Source organism: Glycine max, chromosome 14 (assembly GCF_000004515.6).
Source record: "Glycine max cultivar Williams 82 chromosome 14, Glycine_max_v4.0, whole genome shotgun sequence".
Classification (NCBI taxonomy): domain Eukaryota; kingdom Viridiplantae; phylum Streptophyta; class Magnoliopsida; order Fabales; family Fabaceae; genus Glycine; species Glycine max.
This window is the reverse complement of record NC_038250.2, coordinates 8,235,230-8,262,561: the sequence shown is the minus strand read 5'-3', so window position 1 is coordinate 8,262,561 and position 27,332 is coordinate 8,235,230. Positions and strand designations below refer to the sequence as shown.

General features: G+C 34.2%; 2 protein-coding genes across 2 annotated transcripts; both read left to right on the top strand.

Moving 5' to 3' along the window:
* The first annotated feature begins 3,809 nt into the window (after positions 1–3,809).
* On the top strand, positions 3,810–8,471 carry GRF21 (growth-regulating factor). Its single transcript, XM_014773155.3, has 4 exons — positions 3,810–4,539; positions 5,215–5,430; positions 6,176–6,515; positions 7,233–8,471. The coding sequence occupies exons 1-4, from the start codon at positions 4,131–4,133 to the stop codon at positions 8,065–8,067; spliced, it is 1,800 nt and encodes a 599-aa protein (XP_014628641.1). The 5' UTR covers positions 3,810–4,130; the 3' UTR covers positions 8,068–8,471.
* Positions 8,472–13,570: 5,099 nt separating this feature from the next.
* GRF22 (growth-regulating factor) lies at positions 13,571–17,775 on the top strand. The gene is made up of 4 exons (XM_006595936.4): positions 13,571–14,328; positions 15,028–15,246; positions 15,855–16,185; positions 16,713–17,775. The coding sequence occupies exons 1-4, from the start codon at positions 13,920–13,922 to the stop codon at positions 17,536–17,538; spliced, it is 1,785 nt and encodes a 594-aa protein (XP_006595999.1). The 5' UTR covers positions 13,571–13,919; the 3' UTR covers positions 17,539–17,775.
* Positions 17,776–27,332: the final 9,557 nt, after the last annotated feature.

Below are 27,332 nucleotides of genomic sequence, written 5' to 3'. Positions count from 1 at the left end.
TAATAAAGGAGAGACACCTCCAAGAAGGAGGTGCGACCCCTGACGCCACCAGCACAGGGCCTGCCGGCACGAGGTCGTCACAGGGTCACGACGATGGTGACGATGGCATGGTGGCATGATGCGGCCTTGCCAGAGTTGGCTAAAAGAAGAAAAATAAACATAGCAAGAAGGAGGAAGATGACAATGAGAATATTTGAATAAATTAATAATGAAAAAAATAATGAGCAAAAAGGGAACAATAACCGTCCATACGGTCCTCGTCGGCAGCCAAGGTGTGGCCACGCTGGTAGCCAAGGCGGCTAAGGTACGATGTTTGGAGAGAGACGTTTAGAGTAGGAGACGTATATGGAAAAAGAAAAAAATGTAGGATAATGAAAAGTCAGCAAATAAAAATAGTATTATATTTTTACTTTTGTTAGATATTGGACAAAAAATTATATTAGCTAGGGTTAGTGAGTTACAAGTTTTTAGGTATTTGCCCAGTCCATCATTCTTTATTTATTACCGTCCCTTGGTCATTTTTTAAATCAAACATTAGATAAATATTTTTATACAATCCGATCTTTTAATTTTTAGCGAATCAAACGCATCTTATATATATATTTTCCGAAGGAGGATCATGTGCTTGGGAAATAAATAATAATAAGATGGCCTTGAAGGTCATGTGCTCCTCATTTCATTTATTCTGATCTCTTTTGTTATTATTATAAGATGATGGTCCTGTGCATTTGATTTCTTTTATAGTAATCCTCCTTTATTATACCACACATGCACCACTACCCTAAGTATATAATACACACGGGGAGGGTAAACGTGCCATTTTGATCTCACATCAATAAACTAAGGTTATGTTTGTTTTTTTGTTTGAGATATTTCAAACTTAGCGTGATAAGTTTAGTTACCCTAAAAATAGGTTTGAACATTAAAATTTTGTCTAAAATTCAGTTTTGTAAAAAGTAAGATTTGAGCTGTTTTTACAAATTTAGATTCAATCAAAATTTAAATTTGTAAGCTTTAATTCAAGTATATATGAACCAAATGTATAAGAAACTCTACTGTGAAATTGACATCCAAATCATTAGCTACATAATCAAATAGTTAATTAAATTAATAATATATCAATAATTTATTTAGTACCTCTTTCCCCCAATATTTTTTTAGAACGAACTACCTCCATATTAAATATACATGATTTAATATTCCCTCACCCGTTTTATTTGACCATCCATATTAAATCTACATGGTTTAGTATTCTCTCACCCGTTTCATTTGACCATTGAGCAAAACCAATTGTCTTGACCAACTCGTCTTGTTCATTCGTAATAATGATGTTGTGAGTGCCTTAGGACAGACAAATTGTAGCCCTTTAATAGGATGGGCACGTTGGACGACTGTGTTAAATATTATTGGAAGCTGTTATTTACTTTGTTAAACGAGAAGTCGAGGGATACGTTAAAACCATCATAATCAAACTATAGGATTCACATGATAATATAAAGTTTATTGAGTTTATATATGAAAGAATAATTTATTTAGTGAAATAATTTATGTTTAATTTTTATTATATTTTAAAAAAATTTGAACTAATAATAATCATATCTGATAAATAAAATTAGTTTCTGACCTAATAAGTTTGAAGACCCTATATCTTTGACTAAGAAAACAAATCCAACACAATCCATGTTGTTAGACAACTCATTCTTTTGTATAATTTTTCTTAGCTTAGTAAAAAAAATTGTTTGACAGTCAGCATGTGTATTAAATAATAAGATATTTTTTTGTTCCAAATAGATAGAATTATTATAAATAAAAAAAAATTTCATCTAAATATTTAAGCTAAATAGATATTTAAATTTTAAATTTGAAACATTAGTTAATATGCAACGGCCTCATACTAAATGATCAACGCATCTATAATTTTTTTTTTTGAAAAAGTAATTATACATAGTTATTCAATAACAAGAAAGAGGATACAAAATTTTTTAAATAAGACTTAATTATATTTTTATTCATGAAAATTTATGAATCTTGCATTTGAGTCTCTAATAATTTTTTTTCTTGACTTTTGATCTTAAATTTTTTTATAGTGTATTTGGTCCTTGTTGTTATTTTGATTTTACTAACTTGAAATATCATCATATGATGAAAAACACAACGCTGGTTATGATAAAGAAAATCCAAAAATATTTTGGGAACACTTAACAGAGCTAACAAAATGACAAAAATGAAATACACTTTTCTTTCAGAGGCCAAAAGAAACTAAAATTAGAGATCAAATATAACATTTGTAAATTTTCAAAGACAAAAAAAAAACATATTTAAGCCCTTAAATAATGTTCATATTTAAAGAAACCATACGACAAATTTAATAACATGTTCATAAGAAAAATTAAACCCAATTCCACAATTAAGATTTGAGTTAGGATAGTGTGAAGGAATAAAGATTAAATAGGTATTTTTACTCTCCCGAGAAGGAGAACAAAACCATCGTCTATTATATTATAGTTAATTAATAGTAATCATAGGAACACTAGCTACGCGAGTGGTATACCTTTGCCCTCAAGTTATGTCATTGCCCAATGAAGGGCAAGGCAAAGAAAGAGATATACTCTTCATATGAATCCTAATACATCCTATAAAGGTATGGGGTGCCTCTATATATTATTAATTGTTCTTGTATTTTATTTTAAAAAGAACGAAAAATCTCTATAGTAATGGACATGGGCTAAAGGAGGAGACTGAGAAGTGAGCATTGAAACGGGAATAAGACAGATGACGTAGAATTTTTAGTTCCGTTAGTTTTTAAGTACTCAAAACATTTTTAGACGTCAACACATGATGTTCTCTCCCTCTCTCTCTCTCTTTTTTTTTTTTAAACAACACAACTTAAGTGCGTGACTATTAAAAATGAAATTGTAGCTTTTTAATGTGTCTACTGGCTACTACAATGTTTATGAAAGAAGAATTTGGGAATTAGTCGATGTTGATAAAGAACAAAGGTTGTCTAACCTGTTCATGAGTTGCTCTGTACATAAAAAGACACTCACATCCTTCTCAGTCCAGCTACATCCCATGGTTCCATGTGTAGCTTTCCATAAATGCCCTTTCCCAGGACAGACTAGAGTAGAGTAGACTGTGACTCAAAACAAAACAAGTATACGATACTATAATAATAAAAATAAATATATCCCATAATAATAATATAATAAATATCACGATATATTAAATTCTTGTAATCAAATTTGGTATATGGTACTAAAGAAATACACTATATTTTATTAGTATGTCCTAGATGAAATCCAACATCTGGATTAATTAGTACAACATTGCTTTAATTTATAATTAGTAGTTTTGAATTTGTTTTAAAGATCATATATATATATGTATATATATATATTATGACAAACAATCCTTTTTGAGTTAAATAGTAACAAAATTTTCTTTTTAAATATTTAGTAAAACTAAGCTGAAGTTCAAATTATTGATTAAATTGAAATAACTTAAATTGTTGATTCATGTTCTTGATAATAATTTTAAATTTAAATCATAAATATATAATTAAATTAAATAATGAAAAAAAAAATTCATTTAATAATTTTAAATAAGTTACATAAAATTATTTTTTATTGAAAAATAAAAGAATCTATGGTTAAATAGAAAACGTTAATTATTATAAATTTTCTAATAATATCTTATCTTATATTACTATATAAAAATATATTTATCATAAAACATATATGAGGTGAGGGGATGTGTAGAAAAGAAAATAGTAATTTATAAACCATGAAGAGTCAGTTTCTTGCACCCCTACCAGTTTCTCTTTATCTCTCCAATTATTTTATCTTTTGCCAAGACATCAACTCCCCAAAAGAAAAAACAAAACCAGGCCGGTTTCCAGTTTCAGCTTAGCTTTAAGGTGTCAAGCATATCTTCTATTTCTACTCTCTCTCCTTCCTTCACCCACATGAGATGTGCCTTCCTTTTCCAACTTGTGTACTCTTCTTCTTCTTGTCCACCTCTCAGGAAGAGATGCCCCATCACTTCTTCTTCTTCTTGATGCCAAGTATCATCATTGTCTAGTTTTCACTGTGTTTTTTTTTGTTGTCTCTCTCTCTCTCTCTTTTTTTTTTATGGATCTTGGGGTGGTGGGTTTGGAGGGGGTGGTGGGTTCAGAAAGTTGTTGTGTGTTTGGTTCCTCTCTTGCTTCAGATCCTGAGACAAAGCACAAATGGTACGGATCTGGTGTGCTCAAGCAAGAGAGATCTGCCATAGCAAGTGAAGATGATGAGTGGAGAACTTCTAAAGTGGCCAAAACTGATCATGACATGTCTTCTGCCTCCAAAGCAATGCTCTTTCAGCAAAGAAACAACTCTTTGTTGAGATCTAATGCTACCCTTTTCTCTGATGGCCATCATCACCAATCACAAATGTTGAGCTTCTCTTCTCCAAAGTCAGAGTCTTTGTTGGTAGATAAGGCTTCCTCAAATGCCACATTGCCTTTTTCTTACCACCAATTGTCTAGCAACACCAGAAATGCAGGTACATGCATATGTTGAGGTTGGAATAGTAATTTTTAATTGTAAATTATTAATCAAGCACTGTTTTTTTATTTTTTATTTTAAAGGGGTGTTTTTTTTATTTGGATTTGGAATATTTATGGTATCCATTGTGGGGAGCCAAAATATTATGTGGGTTGTTACTGTCTGATTCTACAGTGCCGGTGGAAGGTCTTTTCGTGGAAATAAAATACATGAGTAGTCTCTGTTTGTGAGTCATGTCACGGGAAAGCAACGCAAAGCCAAAAAATTCTTCCTAAAATGTAAAAAATCTTCCCTTCTTCTTCCCCTTTTAGGAAGAGGGATTTTGATAAAAAAAAATTGCACAGTAAACTAGAGTATACCAAATGAGAAAAATATATGAAGAGCTGTTACATGAAAAAAAATGTTCCAAATTTTTTATTGGTTAGTATGGTCTCTTTCTCTAAAATCTCTGTTCCACTTTTCTTATCAGAGTTGACTTGACTGCTGTTTCATGAAATCAGGGGGGGGGGGGGGGGAAACCTTTTACGGCCATTGATTGAACATCTGCCACCCTTCTTTTTGCTTTTTTATTTTATGTATATTTTTGTTGTTTTTAAATTGTCATGAAGCTGGTTTTAGGCCTTTGTGTTGCATGGTTTTTTGACTTTATCTTATGGAACATGTATATGGATAGGTTACAGTTCAGGAAGCATAAGCATGCATGGGGCTTTGGCTGGTGTGAGAGGGCCATTCACTCCGTCACAGTGGATGGAGCTTGAACACCAAGCCTTGATCTACAAATACATCACTTCAAACGTGCCTGTGCCAACCCATCTCATACCCATTAGAAAAGCACTTGATTCTTTGGGCTTCTGCAACTTTTCAACTGGACTCCTAAGGCCCAACGCATGTATGTAATCAACTCTTCTTTCACCCAATAAAAAAACCCTGTGACCAAGGTTTTAAATATTGGTCGCTATCGCGTTATGGTTTGATCATGTTTGTTGATATCTCGACAAATGGAATCGATGTGATTCCAATTGCAGTCCCATTACAGTCAGCGGACAGTTAAAAGAACCATGACGTTACATACATTTTTTTTTCTTTCTAAAAACTCTAACCTTTCAATGGTTTCAGCACACTAAAATTAATCTCCAAATTTAAAATTTTAAAAAGTACTATTTTGATATAATTTGAAGGACTAATTTAATTCAATGTATTAATGGTTATAAAGATGTGGGATAAAAGATGGACAAAACTTATTCTAAGTGTCTTTGGTTCTGTTTTTCCAATGAAAAATAGAGTTTTACCTTTGATAACTTGCATAATAAAGTTATTGTATGATCTAAAATCACCAGGTGTCTATGGTCACAGCCAACTTCTATATAACATGTAGTCGAGTTTTTTAAAAATTTACGAGAAGTTAATAAAACTCGACTACAAATAGGTCATCGTAATTGGCTGAAATCATGGACACATTGTGGCCCTTGACAGTACAGTAGTTTTTTGCTACTTAGATCAGTTAGATGTTGGTGTTGTCATCCAATTGAATGTGTAAACTTCTAAGTAGCAAAAAACTACTGTACTGTAAAAAAAAAAAAGCGTTGTTTTGTATGTTGTGGGATGATGATGTATTGTTGTTTTGTGTGTGGCAGTGGGATGGGGAGGTTTCCATCTGGGATTCTCGAACAACACAGACCCTGAGCCAGGCAGGTGTAGGAGAACAGATGGAAAAAAATGGCGATGCTCGAGAGATGCCGTAGTGGATCAAAAGTATTGCGAGCGGCACATGAATAGAGGACGCCATCGTTCAAGAAAGCCTGTGGAAGGCCAATTAGGCCATGCCCTCACCACCACCACCACCACCAATACACCTAATGCTTCCTCCAACTCTACCGTGGTGCCCCGCAACACCACCACCACCACCACCTTTGCACACAACAATGTGCACCACCCTCTTCCACCTCATTCGTCTCAGGCCAACACCATCAATAGGTCAGTCACACAAAACTAAAACATATAATAAACCGCCGTTTACTCTGTCAAATAATCAGAAATCATGTAATGTATGACTTTTAAGGTTCTTAGTATAAAAGTCAACAAACTTATCATACATAACAGTTTGTGATTAAATTAAACATCAGTGTAAAAAACCTTTATCATGTCAATGTGTTTAATTAAATTAAAGTTTTTTCTTAAATTGAAGTTTTTTTATTGAAGTGTAGCTCTATAAAATATTTTCACATATTGAAACTTTGTAGTATTGATATCAATCACTTTAATACTTAACTTTGTAAAATTCTTAATTTAGTTCCTAGTTTTGTGAAATTATCATTCATTAAGTCTTTGTCTACTGCTTTTCCAACTTGGGGGATCAATGTTTTCTAAAGTGAAGGTTTTTTTAAAGTTGGAAATTGGGGACTAAAGTAGGAGTTTCCTCGCTGTGGTTGGTTTAGGTAGTGTATGCAGATTTATGCTATATCTTTTTGCTTGGTTCAGGGCTTTATGAGTTTGGACAAAACAGAAATCAAAGAATCTAGTATTTCATCCTTTTGAGCAGAAAGTGACTAGTCAATGCTAATAGTGGTTGAAATTCGTGTTAGGGAGAAAAAAAAAAATGGTTCAAATTCTGTTACTTTATCTATGTCTAAAGATTGCTTTTTGATTCCATATGAATGTAGTTTTATGTCTTTTTTTTTTCCTTGCATGTAGGATGTTTACAAGCAACAAAGAGAATAACAGTACCAGTGAGAGGCTGCAGGACCCTGCTCTTCCCATGCTGCCTCCCACTCTTGAGCTGAAACCAAAGGAGAACAATCCTTTCATGATTCATAAACACCACATCCCAGCTGATGAATACTCAAGGAACAGCAATGAGTTTGGACTCGTCACTTCTGATTCCTTGCTTAACCCTACACAGAAAAGAAGCTTTACTTCTTCACAAAAGGATGATTCTGAGTCCCAACAACAACATTCCCTCAGGCACTTCATTGATGACTCTCCCAAACCACAGTCTCATAATCATCACCACCATCATCATTCGTCGTCTATTTGGCCCGAACTGGACAGCATGCAATCAGACAGGACTCAGTTATCAATCTCCATACCGATATCTTCCTCAGATTTTATGTCATTCACTACTTCCTCACCCTCCAACGAGAAACTCACGTTGTCACCATTGGGGCATTCGAGGGAGTTAGACCCCATTCAAATGGAGTTGGGAATGGGAAGTGGTGCCTCCAATGAAGCAAACACCAGGCAAGCCAATTGGATTCCAATCACTTGGGAGAGTTCAATGGGTGGTCCTCTTGGAGAGGTATTGAACCTTAGCAATAACAGCAATGCAAGTGATCAATGTGGCAAGAACAACAACACTTCAGCTCTCAACCTCATGAAAGATGGGTGGGACAATAATCCTCCACTAGGGTCATCCCCAACTGGGGTGCTTCAAAAATCAGCATTTGGATCACTTTCCAATAGCAGTGCTGGGAGCAGTCCAAGGGCAGAAAACAACAAAGAAGGTGCCACCTTGTGCAATGCCTTGTAAAGTACTTCATACAAGAAGAAGCCCTTGCCCTTGAACTATGGTGAAGCCATGATGGAGGAAGAAGAAGAAAAGGACTTTGTTCTTTTTACTTCAATTATTAGTGAAGTTTATATATATAATATATATGGTAATGCTAGAGTTTGGAAATATGTGTTCATGTTCATGCTAATTACCCTTGCCTAAATAATTTGGATGTGTAGGTAGGTTTTTTGGTTTGGTTGACTTTTACTTTGTTTCTTTCTATTCATGCGTTTTTGGCAAAGTTTGTATTCAACAGTAAGTGAACGATGTTGGTTGGAGTGTGTGGACTTGGTTGTTTGTTAAGGAGATGATGATGGTCAGGTTTTGGGGTCCAAGTGTGGTGACCATGATTTTTCATGACCATAATAAATTTATGTGACTAATTCGTGGGACTCAGGCACGCACGTAGGAAAAAGTTAATGCAAGCAACACAAGTTTTGTCGAAGTCTTATATGGAATAGAGATTTCGCATTTCTTGTTTTGAAGTTTGAACTTGCCCTTTGTTCTTCTTCTTCCTCCTCGTTGGAAATTTGTTTGGAAATGAATTGGGGTTTGTGGAATGTGGACCACGCGAGTTGTAGCTGTCTAGCTCGTGTTTCTTTCACTTCAAGGTCTTTTAAATCTTTTGGTTTAACGGAGTTATACCAATCTGGTTTTAAATTTGGAATTGTGTAACTTAAAATTGACTTGACTTCTATTTTCATCATAACATTTTATATTTCTTTTCATATCCCTACTATCATTGTTCAGGAAATAAATATTATTAATTTCTTAATCAGTATATTAAAACACTTAAGAACACTCAAGCTTTGGAAAGGTATATCCCAAATTGTTGATAGATAAAGAGAATTTTTTTACAATAATCTTTTCATGGGAAGAGATTTGTTGTTTAGTTATGCCTAGAAGATTCCCACAATAATTTTTTTACAATAATTTTAAAGGAGAATGGACTATGATATTTAACATTAAAAAAATACCTGTATTAGATATAATGAAGGAAATCAACGATTATCGTTTTGTAAAACAGCTATATGTTACGAAGAAGTTGACATGAACTTTTGACAAAGAAAGATAATTGCGTGTGATTAGTTAAGCGATTAGTTAAAAAGTAACTTTGTCGGAGTTCATATAAGGATATATAGCAATATTATAGTTTTTGTGTTTGGTACTGAAAACCTTCATATGAACATAATTTCTAATGTTAGACTTGTTTTTATATACCTTCATATGGGTGACTTAATGTATGTCCATATATACTCCATACCCCTTTTGTTTCTTTTTGGGGGGTAAGTTGCTATTTGGGCATCGTTGAGCAAAAGTAGAAGTGCAATGGGCACACAACTGGACCATAAAACCTTTTATCCATCCCATCCCTCTGTCACTAAAACCATGCTTTGTGTTTGAAATAGAATAGAATTTGCTATAAACAGTGATCAGATAAGGATGTCACTGTTCTTACTCTAGTTTATCATTAAATCGAGAGACTGTATCCTAGAGTTGAAAGAGAGACAAGGAATAAAAGCATACAACCATTAGATAACGTTAATGCATGTTTTATTTCATTTTTTTATTCGCAAGAATGATGAAATTATTATAGAATTTATAATTATTTTCATATCATATTTAATAAATTAATCAATTGAATTAAATCCTCTTAATAACCAATTGAGCTTCACCATGCTCATTCAGATACTATGTTTAATCCTTATAACCACCAAGTTTTTCATAAATAGGATTACTGTTTCAAACTATTAAAAGTGAAATTGACTTCCACTAACATTAAATACTATATTTATTAAATATAATATTTGGTCAAATCATTAAGCATAGATATTAACAGATAAGCTACTATATATATATATTTATATATTAATCCATTTATTAATATTATATCAATAGGTAATTAAATTTTTATTTTAAAATGTGTTTTATAAACTAACTCCTTTGAACAATAATAAAAATAATAAATTTGTAATGCATATTTGAATATTATTTCCGAGAATTATTTTTAAATAATAACTATTTATTTAAGAATATATTTTTAGTATTTAAAGATTTGTATGAAAAGTCATATGTTTAATAAACATATATTATACTTAATAAATAAAATAATTAATATAATGTAAGATAAATTTACCATCGGTAACATTAAATATTTTTATTAGATATATATATATATATATATATATATATATATATATATATATATATTTAAAAAGTAAATAATTTTAAATATTTATGAAAAAATCAAATCCTATATTCACTAAATATAATATATGATCAAATTAAACCGTGTGGGTAAATGTAATATTCATGACATTATAGCATATAATTTGTATATGATTATTTTAAATGTAGATGTTAAGTAGAGATGATAATATTTAATAAAAATATAAAACTGGAATTGAGATTAAATTTTAATTTATTATTTGTCTTCAAGTCTATTTTATTTGTGTAGATAGATAGATATACATGCTATGGCAGTGATAATATGAGTTTGGTCAATTTGACTAAAATTGAGTTGGGAAGTAGCATTTGCTATTAAACAGAAGAAAAAGAAAAAAAATGCAAGATGCTACCAGATAAATTAATGCAAGATGACAAAAACACTATATTTTCCGAAGGAGGATCATGTGCTTCGGAAATTAAAAATGATAAGATAGCCTTGGAGGTCATGTGCTCCTTATTTCTTTTATTCTTATCTCTTTGTTATTATTAAGATGATGGTCATGTGCTTTTTGATTTTCGTTACAGTAATCCTCCCACATCATAGATCACATGCACTACTACTGTAAATATATAATACACGAAGCAGGGGGTATCAATAATATATCATCAAATAGTGAATTAAAATAATTAATAAGAAATTAATAATATATCAATAATTTATTTAGTACTTCCTCCCTTCAACACTATTTTTGAAGGAAATAGCTACACATAAATATATATGATTTAGTGTTCTCTCACCTAGATGACCATTGAGCAAAATCAATTGGTTTGATAAGCTCGTTTTGTTCATTCATAATAATGACGTTGGGCAAGCGTTACAACAAAGTAAATAATAACACATCATTTGACATAAATGATAATAGTTTATATCTTTTAATTAAGTTGTTTATTATTGAGAATTTGAATTTTGATATTTTTTATGACATGCATACTTTGTATCAATATCAATAAATAAAAAACAAACAAAACAATAATCCATTAATTGTTAAGTACTTTGGGTGATTGCTTGATGTCATAAATCCACCCTAGACACCTTTCATGTTTAATTACGTGTTCTTTAAAATTTTAAACCCAATTCCAATTTTTCTTTTTTAACCCAATATTCTTAGTTAAGAGCTAAAGATTAATTCTTTAAATATTGAGATCCATCTTTTAACATATATATTTTTTATACGTGTGAACATAAACCTAAAAAATAAGATTATTTATCATGTCACCTCGGTCTAATTCCAAATTTTAGTTTGAGTTAGGACGGTGCAAAGAAATAAAGATGAAATAGGTATCTTTTCCTTCTGAAAAGGAGAACAAAACCGTGATCTATTATATTATATAGTAATCATAGGAACACTAGCTACGCAAGTGTATACCTTTGCCCTCAAGTTAGGTCATTGCCCAATGAAGGTAGATAGATATACATCTACTCTATATAAGTATCCTAACATCCTATAAAGGTATGGGCAGCCCCTATTTATTATTATTCATTGTACTACTAGTATTTTATTTTAGAAAGACCGAGAGATCTCTATCGTATATGGACATGGGCTAAAGGGGGAGAATGAGAAGTGAGCATTGAAATGAGAATAAGACATAGATGAGATAGAATTTTTGGAGTGTCACGTGGCAATGCATCTTTGTTCATGCAACCCACCATTGCTTTGGCCTTTTAACATAAAGAAGAGTGAGAGAGAATTCAAGTCTCTTTAAACCGCTAGCGGACTTTGCAAGGCAAACTAAAACTATAGTTGTTACTACTCTCTCTCTTCTTTTATTACTATTCCTATCTAATACTATTAATTACTATCATCCATTTATATAATAGTAATAGTCACATTAATTTTTAAGCACGCAAAACATTTATAGACGTCAACACGTTCACATGAAGTTCTCTTTTTTTCTCCTTTTAAACAACACAACTAACGCGCGTGGCGCCTATTAAAAATTTGATTGTAGCTTTTAAATATGTCTCTTGCAAAGTTTATGAAAGAAGAATTTGGGATTTTAGTCCATTGAAAAAGGAACAAAGGTTGTCGAACCCGTTCATGAGTTTGCTCTTACATAAAAAGACACTCACATCCTTCTCAATCCAGCTACATCCCATGGTTTTTCCATAAATGCCCTCTCCCAGGACAGACTAGTGTAGACTTTAGAGTAGACCGTGACTCAAAACAAAACCAGTATACCATACCATACTACAATCCCATAATAATAATAATAAATACCACAATATATTGACTTATTGTCATCAAATTTGGTATATGGTACTAGAGAAATACACATTTTTTATTAGCATATACTAGATTATTATACAAAATCCATGACTTTTTCACGAAACAAATAATAAAAAAACTATGTACTAAAATAAAATGGTTTTAAAATTATTTATATGTCATGTATTATTTTTGTCACCTAAAAATGAAATTTTGCACTCACTTTTTTAGGTGTCATGGGTTTTCGCCTTATTTTTTCATTGATTATTTATAACATAGGTAAAAAAGTAAATAAAAAACAACAACATGACACCTGTCAATTAAGCACAACACTCTATTCAAGATAGTTTTTTCTATTATTATCTTAAGTGACAAAAACAACTCATGATATATAAATAATTTTAAAATTATTTTACTTTGATAAATAATTTGTTATTACTTATTTCGTAAAAAAGTCTAAAATGCATTAGATGTCAAAAGATCAATGGATAAAAGATTATTTTAGGTTAATCTGTAACTTACATTTTATTTTTGGTACAGACATTAAGTATCTTTTATAGAAAACAAATTCTCCATAAGCTCATAAGTTAAGTAAAATTACAATGAGTGACATTTTTTTCCTTAAGAATTTAACAAGCCGTATATCAAAGTTAAGATTATTATCTAAATCAGAACACTTCTAAGCTTGATGATCTACACAATTCATAATAATTTTAAATTTAAGTCATAGGTATGTAATTATATCAGTAATGCAAGAAAATTTTTGACTAAGTAATGATTTTATCTAATAGGTATAAGACTTTTTTTGGTTAAATATATTTTGTATACATTTAATATAATCTATTTTGATTCTACTACTTAATTTTACATAATCAACAAAAATCAAATTTACACTTAAATAATTAATTCACCTACATGATCTAGATGTTAAATCATTGTGTTACTCATGCACAAGATTTTTTTTCTTATAAAATATACATGTAGTATCTAAAAAAGTTATAATTTATACACAATGTCGGGTCAGTTTCTTGCTCCCCCACCAGTTTCTCTCTATCTCTCCAATTATTTTATCTTTGCCAAGACATCAACTCCCCAAAAAAACAAAACCAGTCCGGTTTCAAGTTTCACCTTAGCTTTTAGGTATCAAGCATATCTTATATTTCTACTTCACCCCTCTTCCACTCTGCTCTCTCTCTCTCTCTTCCACCCACATGTAGATGTGCCTTCCTTTTCCAAAGGGAGCAGCAACAACTTGTGTACTCTTCTTGTTGTTTTCCACTTCTCAGAAAGAGATGCCTCACCACAACTATTTCCCTTGCTTGTTGAAGCCTAGTATCATTATTGTCTAGTTCTTGCTGTGCTTTTTTGTGTTCTCTCTCTCTCTCTCTCTCTTTTATGGATCTTGGGGTAGTGGGTTTGGAGGGGGTGGTGGGTTCAGAAAGTGGTTGCGTGTTTGGTTCCTCTCTTGCTTCAGATCCTGAGACAAAGCACAAGTGGTACGGATCTGGTGTGCTCAAGCAAGAGAGATCTGCCATAGCAAGTGAAGATGATGAGTGGGGAACTTATAAAGTGGCCAAAATTGATCATGACATGTCTTCTGCCCCTAAAGCAATGATCTTTCAGCAAAGAAACAACTCTTTGTTGAGATCTAATAATGCTACTCTTTTTTCTGACGGCCATCACCAATCTCAAATGTTGAGTTTCTCTTCTCCAAAGTCAGAGACTTTGTTGGTAGATACAGCTTCCTCAAATGCCACATTGCCTTTTTCTTACCATCAATTGTCTAGTTACAGCAGAAATACAGGTACATACATATAAATTTTATCATGGGGGAATATTTATTAATTACTAATTAATTAAGTACCCTTTTTTTTAAAGGGGTGTTTTTGGATTTGGATTTGAAAATGGTATCCGTTGTGGGGAGCCAAAATACTACGTGGGTTGTTACTGTCTGATTCTACAGTACCGGTGGAAGGTCTTTTCATGGAAAAATACATGAGTGGTCTCTGTTTGTGAGTCATGTCACGAGAAAGTAAAACAAAAAATTCCTCCTAAGATGCAAAATAAAATCTTCTACTTCCCGTTTTAGGAAGATGGATTTTGGTAAAAAAAAAATTGCACAGTAAACTAGAGATACTAAAGGAGAAAATATATATGAAGAGCGATAACTTATACAGGAGCAAGGGATAAAAAAAAGGTCCAAAATTTGATTGGTTGTAATATATAGTCTCGTTCTCTAAAATCTTTTTTCACTTTTCATATCAAAGTTGACTAGGGAAAAATCATTAAACGTTCCAAACCATTGATTGAACCTTCTGCTCCCCACTTTTTGCTGTTATGTTCCTTTTAGACTAAGGAGTGACTTTCTTTACTATTTTTAATTTTCATGTATTTTGTTGGTTTTTGAAGTTATCAATTTTGTTATGAAGCTTGCTTAGGCCTTTGTGTTTGTGTGTGTTGCATGGTTTTTTGACTTTATCTTATGGAACATGTGTATGGATAGGTTACAGTTCAGGAAGCATAAGCATGCATGGGGCTTTGGCTGGTGTGAGAGGGCCATTCACTCCATCACAGTGGATGGAGCTTGAACACCAAGCCTTGATCTACAAATACATCACTGCAAACATGCCTGTGCCAACTCATCTTCTCATACCCATCAGAAAAGCACTTGATTCTGTTGGCTTCTGCAACTTCTCAACTGGACTCCTCAGATCCAACTCATGTATGTAATTAACTCTTCTTTTACAATAGACAAATATGAAATAACTCTAGTGAAAAGGAACTAGTTGTTAGTGCCATATATGTACACTAAGATTAATCTCCAAATTGAAAATTTTAAATAGTACTACTATCTTAGTATAATTTAAATGATTAATTTAATTTAATGTATTAAATGGTTATAAAGACATGGGAAGAAAGAATGACAAAACTTATACTATTTTCTTTAAATACTTTTTTTTATTTCAATCAAAATTAGACTTTTATTTCGATATTTTACTTAAAAAAGGGTTTGTATTAAAGACCATTAGACAACAGCACCAAAAACAACTAGATAAACTCCAAACAGTTAGCGAATACCATCTGCAGGTCATGTGTATGAAAAAGCATAGGCTAGAAAGAACAATCTAAAATTAAATTATACCTTGACATGCTATGTTAACCTTCAATAAAAAGATTTATTATGCAAATTAGGATGGCGAAACTCCAAACAACACCAAGTAAGTTTAAGTTCTGTACTAAAAGAAAGCAAAGATGGGGTTGGTTTGTAACTTTGTATGTTATGATGACATGTTTGTTTTGTTGTGTTGTGTGTGGGGTGGCAACTGGCAGTGGGATGGGGAGGTTTCCATCTGGGATTCTCGAACAGCACGGACCCTGAGCCAGGGAGGTGCAGGAGAACAGATGGAAAGAAATGGCGATGCTCAAGAGATGCCGTAGTAGATCAGAAGTATTGTGAGCGGCACATGAACAGAGGACGCCATCGTTCAAGAAAGCCTGTGGAAGGCCAATCAGGCCATGCCCTCACCACCACCACCACCACTACTAACACACTTAATGCTTCCTCAAACTCAACCGTGGTGCCCGGCAACAACACCTTTGCACACAACAAAGTGCACCACCCTCTTCCACCTAATTCCTCTCCAGCCAATACCATCAATAGGTCAGTCACAAAACTAAAACAAATGAAAAACATTTTTAGAGTTTAATTTTCATTCACAGTTTACTTATTGTAAAAGTCAACTTATTGCATTTAAATTTAACTCAAGGTTTTTTTTGGAGTGTAGTCCTACAAAATATATTATGGCAAAATTAAAATTTGCTTGTAATATTGATGTCAGTCACTTATCCTTAGCTTCATAAAATTGTTAATTTAGCTCCTAGTTTTACTTTTAGTACCTTTTTACCATATTTTCCAACTTGGGGGATTTTCTAAGGTGAAAGTTGTTTAAAGTTGGGACTTGGGGACTTAAGGAGGAGTTTCCTCGTTTGTGGTTGGTTTATGTAATGTATGCAGATTTATGTTTTATCTTTTTACTTGGTTTAAGACTTTAGGAGTTTGCACAGAACAGAATCAAAGACTTTAGTATTTCATCCTTTTGGACAGAAAGTGACTGGTCAATGTCAATAGTGGTTGAGATTGCTTTTGATTCTTTATAATGGAGCTTTTTATTTTGTGTTTTCATGCAGGATGTTTATGAATAATAAAGAGAATAACAGCACGAGTGAGAGGATGGAGGATTGCTCTGCCCTTCCCATGCTACCTCCCACTCTTGAGCTGAAACCGAAGGAGAAAAACAATTTCATGATTCATAAACACCAAGACCCCTATGATGAATCCTCAAGGAACAACAATGAGTTTGGACTCGTCACTTCTGATTCCTTGCTTAACCCTACACAGAAAAGAAGCTTTGATTCTTCTTCTTCACAAAAGGATGATTCTGAGTCCCAACAACAACATTCCCTCAGGCACTTCATTGATGACTCTCCCAAACCACCATCTCATAATCATCATCGTTCGTCGTCCATTTGGCCCGAACTCGACAACATACAGTCAGATAGGACTCAGTTATCAATCTCCATACCAATATCTTCCTCAGACTTCATGTCATTCACTACTTCCTCACCCTCCAACGAGAAACTCACGTTGTCGCCACTTAGGCTTTCGAGGGCGTTAGACCCCATTCAAATGGGGTTGGGAGTGGGAAGCGGTGCCTCCAATGAAGCAAATCCTAGGCAAGCCAATTGGATTCCAATCACTTGGGAGAGTTCAATGGGTGGCCCTCTTGGAGAGGTTTTGAACCTTAGCAATAACAGCAATGCAAGTGATCAATGTGGCAAGAACAACACTTCAGCTCTCAACCTCATGAAAGATGATGATGATGATGGGTGGGACAATAGTCCTCCACTAGGGTCATCACCAACTGGGGTGTTGCAAAAAACAGCATTTGGATCACTCTCCAACAGCAGTGCTGGGAGCAGTCCAAGGGGGGCACCAGAGAACAACAAAGAATAGAGATTTCTGATTCCTTGTTTTCAAGTTTGAACTGGTTTTTTGTTGTTCTTCTTCCTCAAAAGTTTGTTTGGGAATGGATTGGCGTTTGTGGAATGTGGACCACACGAGTTGTAGCTGGCTAGCTACTGTCTCTTTCACTCTTAAGGTTTGATCTTTGGTTTCACGGGGTTGTAATAGTGTCTGTTTTTATATTTGGAATGGTTTAACTTAAAAAAATTACTTCGATTTTCATTTTAACTTTTATCTTGTTTTCATGTGTGCCGGGTGTTTTGAAACATTGCTATATTTTAGGTTTTGTTTGGATAATTTTTTTTATAAACACTTGTAAGAGAAAAAATAAAATAATCTTTTTGGTTTAAATATGTCAGATGTTCTTGACAAATGATGAATTTTTTTGTTTCTAATACATTTTTTTTGCATTAAATCCTTAATATATGATTTTTTTGTTTTGAGTTTTTATTATTAATTAAGTGGTGACTTAATATAATCTCAACAAGTGATATATATTGGAAAGATGTGTTAGTAAGGTGCTATGTCATTAGTCAACTTATAGTAGAGAATTAAAATAAAACTTTTGATATATCATAATTTAATGAAATAATTTTTTTTTATCAAGGGTCTAAAATATATTTAAGTCTAATTTTCTTTCATCAATTAAAATTAGTTTATACATAAGTTAATTTGTATAAGTTTTTTATATTAGTTTTTTCAAAAAGTTAATTTTTTAACTTTTGCATAAGTTAATTTTGACATTGAAAAACTTATTTCATATTTTATATTTTTCTCTTTGATAAGTATTTATGAAAAAAATTTATTAAAAAATTAACCAACTAAGTCAGGTTTTTTTTTCATAAATTAACTAGAACTTATATATATATATATATATATATATATATATATATATATATATATATATATATATATATATATCCTAAACAATTAAATAAATCTTATTAAAGAGGCTTAGCTGCTCCTTTGCAAAAAAAAATTGTTAAAAGATTTTTCACTTAAAAATGAAGTATTAAAATATTTTTAAAATTTTAGCTTGACTCATTTAAATAATTAAGTTCAATCTCAAGCTTCAGTATTTGATTAAATAAATGAATTTGACCGAACATTTAACTAGTTGAGTTTGAATAGTTCACGCATAACTTGATCCATTTACATCTCCTTGTAATTATTCCTTAAGCTCTATATGGCACAAAAGAGAGAATTAAGGAGGTAAAAAATAAGTAAAGAAGAAATAGAGAAGAATTATGATAGATGTTTGGATTATTTGATTTAAGAGAAATACAAGAACCTGGAATGTCTTTTCATCTTGCTTGCTTTACTATAGAAATAGTGGAGCGAAATGATATTAGGAATAATATGATAAGATTATGTTATCTTTAACAGTAAGCTCACAAAATCAAAATTCCAACCATGAAAATTGATTGTTGCTTATGAAAATCGATTTTTCAGATGTGACAATGCAAAAATCAATTATAAAGAAAACCAATCAACTATTGATATAACAAGTGCTAACCAATTATAAGGAGTTAAAAGTGGGAAATAGATTTTTTGAAGGGCATATTAACAAAATTATTAATATGCTTTTGATGTTATTTTTAATGTCATCCTAATATGATTGTTAACAAAAAAATATTATTAATTTTCTAACTAGTGTATTAAAAGATCACTAAAGACCGATTGAAGAATTGATTGTAGATGGAAAAATAACTAATTAAAGTGTTATCAACTAATTATTATTGGCTCCTTGAATACGAAATAGAAAAATTGAAGAACATGGTTGGATTAATTCTAGTTCCAACAACATCATGGACATAATTAATTTAGACACAAATGAGATGAACACGTGGGAAAAGAAAATTAGATCAAAATTTCGTAATCACATCGATGATTGCAGGCAACAATTGGAATTCCTCAAAAATTCCATGACGAGACATCTATTGCTAAGTACAAGGAGGTTAGGGACAAACTCTCAAACCTCATTGCCCAAGAATAAGCTTACTAGAAGCAATGAGTACAAACTTTCTGGTTAAATGAAGAAGACATAAACTCAGAAGTTTTTTCATTCAACTACCACAACTAGAAAAAAAGCTTAACACCACCACTCATGTGTAGTAAAATGACATTGTCTTCCATAAACATAAAGATATTGACTGTATTGCAAAGAATTACTTTGATGGTTTGTTTCTTATTGGAAATTCTCAAAATGTATTAAATGTTGATCATATAATTGTTTGTATATCTGATGAGGATAATTTTGTCTTGTTAGTCTCTTTTTCTATGAATGAATTAAAAATTCTCTTTTTCAAATGCATTTTGGCAAATCTCTTGGCCCAAATGGGATAAATGTTGCTTTTTACAAAAGATTTTGGTATTTTTGTGGCCCAAAGATTTTTGCAACAACATTACTTAGCTAGAAAATGGTTACTTTTCCCCTTGAAGTCAACAAAACACTCATTGTCCTTATTCTCCAAAACTCAAGCCCACAATCCATAAAAGATTATAGGCCTATATCCCTATTCATGTCCTTTACAAAATCTTTTCCAAGACCCTTGCAAACATAATCAAACATTTTCTCTCAAAATGCATTTATGAGGAACAAGCAACCTTCATAGAAAATCTTTCCATCACTAACAATATGCACGGTTGCATTTGGGTTGATCCACCATATGAGATGAAAAACACAAGGTAAAGCTTGTGAGATGACCTTGAAAATTGACATAACAAAACCTTTGATAGGGGTGACTAGATTTTTTTTACTGTTATGTAAAAATTGGTAGCCTAGATAAAACTTTATCTTGAAATTGTTGAGTTTCCTATTATTTTTAATGGGGATTCTATAGGACCTATTTTTGTAGCGATAGGACTAAGACAAGGCGATCCACTATCACCTTTTCTTTTCAATATTTGCACCATGGGTCTTTCTTTCCTCTTGAGAAAATCAGAAAAGAGTGGTGAGTTACATGGTATCAACGTGTGTAGAGGGGCTCCAACCCTCTTACACCTTTTATTTGTTGATGATTGTTTTTTGTTCTGTAAGACAGATGAAAAAGAACACATTGCTCTTAAATCTATTTTGGACTCCTATGGTGAAAATTTTGGCCAAGCAATAAACTGTAAAAAAATCCAAGTTCTTTTTCAGTTATAACACCTCATTTTCTATCAGGAGGAAAGTATCTTCATACATGGGTGTTTCACAAAGCATTGGATCAGGCAAATACCTTGGTCTTCCCTATATTATTGGAAGGAAGAAAAAAGTAGTCTTTGGGTTTCTAAAGGACAAAAGGTGGAAGCAGATCAACCATTGTAGTGGAAAACACCTCATTAAGGCGGGTAAAGAAATTATTCTCAATTCTTGTGCTCAAGCTATTCCTACTTATTGCATGAGTGTTTTTCTTTTACCTTCAACCCTAAAGGATAATCTTCAAAAGATGATGAAATCACTTTAGAGGAGTTCTAATAACTATTCAAGAGGTATAAAATAGATGAGTTGGGACAGGCTTACAGTAAAAAAAAGAGTTTGGAGGTATGGAATTTAGAAATCTTCACTCTTTTAACTTGTCTATGCTAGGGAAGAAAGATTGGAGGCTCATCTCAAACCAAGATACTATTATTTCTAAAGTGTTCTAAGCTAAATGCTTTCCTCATGTTGATTTCTTGGATGTCAATTTTGGGCATAATCCAAATTTTGTTTGGCATAGTATTTTTGTTTCACAGGTGGTGATAAGGGAAAGCATGAGATGGAGAATTAGGAAGGGTGACAACATCAATGTTTGGAGTCAGTCGTGATTGTGATCAAATTACAATCCTTATGTTACAACTCCATCACCTCACGAACTTGAGCACTTGATATTCTACTCTCTTATAGACCCCTGACAATCAAAGATGAATCTTCAATAACATCATCATCCAACAAATCCAGAATATTCCCATTCTAAACTTTAATGAAGATGATGCAAGGATTTGGAAGCTTACAACATCTGGAAACTACATGGTCAGTTAAGATTATCTTCACATTGTAGACTCATTATTTTATGATAAAAAAAGTAGAATTGAAGGCAATTGGAAGCAGTTTTGGTCCCTACGGATTCAACCTAAGATAAAGCACCTTATTTGGAGGATTCAATGTGACGGTCTTCCTTCAAGATTCAGGCTCCCATCGAAGGGAGTGAAATGCCCTTCAAAGTGTCCCTTATGCTATAACAATCTAGAGAACAACTGGCACCTTTTCTTTGGTTGCGAAAGTACATTTTCCATTTGGTTTGCAGCTGGTGATGAAGCACACCAGACGCAACCAAGGAGAAGCACTCAAAGGCCAAATTACCTGGAGGATTACGAGAGCCATTAACACTATTGAGTAGTATTATTTTGCAATAAAGAATTAGTGGATAGTGTTGTTGTGTCGTTAGTTAGTAGTGCTTGCATCTGCATGTTTGTTTTTAGTAGTGCTCGTGCCTGCATGTTTGTTAGCGATAACCGATAGTGTCCTTTAGTGGGAGTCACGTGTTGGAAGATTCTAGGTGCAACCAATGATTGGCTTATAAATAATCATTTTTGTAATGAAAGAAACAGGTAGATATTCAAAACTTTCTCCTTTTTCTCTCTCTTCTCATTGGAGATTATCCTTGGTCTCGAATTCAAGGATGCGAACCCGTCAAACTGGTCTGACCTGCCAGCGCTGTCATGGCAGAACACAACACCCGTTCCAAAACCACGAACCGCCTCGAGGAAGCTATCACCCAACTCGCAAACACGAATAAGGCTTGTGCTATAATTGTGACAACAAGTGCGGACCCAACCATCGTTGTCGCGCTCGCTTCTTTTTGTTGATTGCAAACAAAGACGAATCGACAATCATGACACCACTATACCACTTGAAACCTCTAGTACCGAACCACCTATCCCACCTTCTCCTAACCTCGCCCACGTCCTCATTAGCTTCAACGCCCTTTCCAGTATTACTACCCGGAAGCCCTTCGCCTGTACGAGTCTGTTCACCATCATTGCCTGATGATGCTCATTGACGGTGAGGGCACACATAACTTCGTCCAGTCCAGAGTAGCCAAATACCTTTAACTATTCGTGACACCAACCATTCCTCTTCAGGTCACTGTCAGTAACGACACCGTCCTTCCTTGTGACCACATATGCTACCAGACCTCACTATCTTACAGGGTTGCTCTTTCACCGTTAACCTCCATGTGCTACCCATCAGTGGAGCCAACATTGCTCTCGGCATTCAATGGCTGAAACAACTTGGACCTGTTGTCACCAACTACGACACACTGACCATGCAGTTCCACCATGTCGGTCGTTCTATTACACTTCGAGCGGATGCCCCGACCACCCCAACCGATGCATCTTCCCTACAACTTCGCCGCCTTATCCAAACCCATTCAGCCTCAGCTTTCTTCCATATCTACCTTTCTCCATCACCCTCACGCAACACCACCCACTTCCTGCTATCCACCAATTCCTCTTGAAATACTCTCACCTCTTCCAGACCTCCACCTCCTTACCACCACCCCGTCCGATATCCCACCAAATACATCTGCTCCCTAACTTCGACCCTATGAATATATGCCCATACCGATACCCCCACTTCTAGAAGACCAAAATTGAACGATAGATGAATAAAATGTTGTCTGTCGGCCTCATCCAACTCAGTCAGAGTCCCTTCTCATCACTGGTACTGTTGGTGAAGAAGAAGGATGGCAGTTGGCATTTTTGTGTTGACTACCGCGCCCTCAATTCCTTGATCGTGAAATACCACTTTCCTATGCCCACGATTGATGAAATCATGGACGAATTGGGCAATGCTTCCTGGTTTTTTAAACTGGATCTCCGACAAGGCTTCCACCAGATTTTATTGGCGGAACAGGACACCGCAAAGACAGTTTTCCGCACACACTTTGGGCATTACAAATACAAAGTCATGCCATTCGGCCTCTGTAATGCCCCTTCAACGTTTCGGGCCACTATGAATGAGCTACTTAAGCCCTTCATCCACCACTTCGTCACTGTGCTTTTTGACGATATCCTCGTTTATAGTCCATCTTTCGAGGATCACCTCCACCACCTCACACAGGTATTCGAATGTCTAACCCAGGGCCACTTCTACCTCAAGGAATCCAAGTGTTTACTCGCTCAACAGTAGCTTGAATACTTGGGGCATATCGTTTCCAATGTCGGTGTGGTCCTAAACCCAGCAAAACTCCAAGCTATGGTACATTGGCCCACGCCCACCAACACTCACTCTCTCCGCTTTTTGGGTCTAACGAGGTTCTACCGCAAGCTCATCAAGGGCTATGCTTCCATCGCCACTCCCTTGACATCATTGCTACAGAAGGAGAAATTTCACTAGAGCGACGCTACACAGATCGCCTTCGATAGCCTCAAGCATGCCATGACTCAGGCCCCAGTGTTGGCTCTCCCGGATTTTTCAGTGCCTTTCACACTCGAAACGAGATCTTCGGGCCTCGATATGGGTGTCGTCCTCATGCAACATGGCCACCCCTTGGCATTTTTTAGCAAAACCTTATGCCCAAGATTACAACGCGCTTCCACGTATGTCCTCGAACTACATGCAATCACCACAGCTATACGTAAGTGGCGCCAATACCTGCTAGGGCATCCATTCATCATTCTTACCGATCACAAGAGCTTGTGCGAACTCATGAACCAAGTTATCCAAACACCAGAGCAGCAAGTTTACTTGTCCAAGTTGCTTGGATATGACTACTCAATCCAGTACAAGTCCGACAAAGCAAATGTTGTTGTTGATGCTTTATCATGGCTTCCTCAATACTCCACTAGGCAATGCTTAATCTTGTCCATGCCTCACTCCGTATTCCTTGCTACTATCCGTGATTACATGCGCTCCAACAATTTGATCCAGAACCACATTCACCAAGTGACCTCTCTTCCCAACCCACAACCTGATTTCAAGTTTCATGGCAGGTTACTTTTCTTCAAGAACAAAATTTGGCTGCACTCGGACCACCCATTTCGTACATCACTCATAGAGGAGTTCCATACTACCCCCATCGGCGGCCATATGGGATTCGCTAAGACCCTGCACCGACTTCAAGCCAACTTCCACTGGTCTAACATGCGTCGTGACGTTCGCTAAGACCCTACACCGACTTCAAGCCAACTCCTATTTTTCTACCTTTTTGATTCCCACTGAAAGTGACTATTCCACCATGCATAGGGGTCAAGCATTAGAACATACATTTGGGTCCCTTTTTGTTAGTTTTCAAAGCAATGGAGACTGAGTCTTAGGTAGATTTCTACACTTGGATGTCATGTGTCCGGTCTTTCCATAAAAATAACATATAGTGGTTTCCTCATCATGAACATAAACATTTCCCTTATATCCATGTCTAGATATGTCAGAAGAGCATTTATAATATCTTAACTGTTTGTTAAGATTCATAGTGCTTCCAACAAATTTGGAAAGGGTCTCTTTTAAGGATTCAATCTCTTGATGAAGTTTTGCTACATCTTGAGATTGTTCCTTGAGACCATAATTATTTTCAAGATTATCATTTAAAAACTACATGGTTTTCTTGTATTTTTTACATTTGACCCATAGCTTATGTTTACTTTTCTCCAAGTTATGATAATCGTGGTGTGCTTATGAACATTCCTTCCAAAGGTTATACCTTTGTTTGTAGAGACTGAATTTTGTCTTCTAAAATCTTAAAGTTCCTCATCAATTTATCATATTCTTTTGAAACCTTATCATTTTCTAGTAAAAGTTGTGATTCCTTTTCCTTCAAGGTATCATAGATTTTACTATTTTGATTATGTTAAGTTGAGAGATTGATATCTTGATGAGCCATTTTAGGCTTGGTCTGATCTTTGGAAAGGTTTTGAAATCCTTCCTCAAGTTTCTATAAGCTTTAGATAGAATGGACGAGTTGGAAAGAAGTTCATGGTAAGCTAATTTTAGAGTTTTTGAGTCATCGAGATTTACTTCCTCGTTTGAATCTGATTCAGATTCTTTTGATGTTGTATCAGGCATGAGGCAAAAGTTTGCTTCTTCTTCAGTTTCTTCATCGGATGATGTGTCATCTGGGTCTTCCCATGTGCTCAAAAGCACCTTCTTGTCTTTTTCCTTGAAGTAGTTCTTCTTGTCCTTTGTCTTATCCAGGTTTAGACATTCGAACTTGAAGTGTCCTGGTTTCTTACATTCTTAACAAATGGTGGAGCTTTTCTCTTTGTCCTTTCTATCTTTAGACAACTTCTTGGATGTGCCCTTCTAGTTGGACTCACCTCTCTTTCTCCTCACCTTTCTTATCTTCTTAGATATAAAGGCTAGTTGATCATTTTTGTTTGATTCTTCTTCATCAGATCCATCGCCAAAGGATGTGTCTGCATTAAAGGCTTCCCTGGATGTTGATATAGAGGAGAATTCTTTGGATATTGATGACTTTTGGGTCTTTTGTGCACTTAGGGCTAAAGATTTCCCATTTTTTATTCCCTCGTCCTGTTGTAGTTCCTGTTCATGAACTTTCAATGTTCTAACTAATTTCTCTATAGACATTGAATCAAGATTCTTTGCTACTCTTAGAGTTATGACTTGTAGTCTCCACTCTCTGGATAAACTTCTCAAGATTTTGTCAATATTATCATAGTTATCATAAGTTCTACCAGGAGATCGCAGTTTGTTTAGTATGGGTTGGAAGTGTCCAAACATACCTTATATGTTCTCAGCATCCTACATAGTAAACAGTTCATACCTACATGTTATCAAGCTCAGCTTGTTACGTTTTACTTGTTTTGACCCTTTATATGTTATGGCTAATGTGTCCCAAATCTACTTTGCACTTCTAAAACTGTGGACTTTGGTATACTCCTCCTCTAAGAGGGCATATAACAGAGCATTGCAGGCTTTGGAGTTTGGTAGGAATATTTTCTTTTTAGTATCTGTCCATGAGCTTTTGGGCACTTTATTTAGGTGTTCATCAAGTGGAATGTAGTTTCCGTTCTCCACCACATCTCAAAGATCAATATGAATTGAGTCAAAATGAGCTACTATATGTTCCTTCAAGTAGTCATACTTTTCTCCTTTGAATAGTGGAGTCTTGTTGGTGGAGTACCCTTCTTCCATATCTTTCGCTTGTAAGGATCTTCCTCTGTATTTGTTAGAATACTCGACCCAAGAGGTTGAGCTTTAATGCCAATTGAAATACAATAAATCACACTAGAAGGGGGGTTGAATAATGTGTCAGATAAACTTATAAAAAATTTCTCTGTGGAAATGATTTTGTGTTGAAACAAGTTCTTAATCTTGTAGTTTAGTAATAAAGAACTATTGTTCAGTAGTAGAACTAAGTTTTCACAAAGGTCTTGTGGGATGTCGTCCAATTATTGATAAAACAGTGACTTGTAAAGCAATTGAATACAAAACTTGTGTGCAACATTGTGCCAATAACAAACTCTAAAGAATACTTAAAGATGCTCAAAGATAGTAGTAGAAGAATTTGGTTTATACTGGTTCACTCAACCTGAGCTACGCCCAGTTCTCCTTTAGAAAACAATAAAGGGTTCCACTAATCAAGGATTGATTACAACAAGTATTCTGACCTATCACTCCTAGCATTACAAGTATTCTCAAGGTCATTACTAGCGCTACCCTTAGACTCCCTCTGAATTTAAGAACACACAAATATAGTTTTGTCACTATTGACTTTCACAAACAACCAGTTTGAAGAATCACATATTCTATCACTCAAAGAGTGCGTTTTACAATGAAATATAAATCAATACAAAAACTT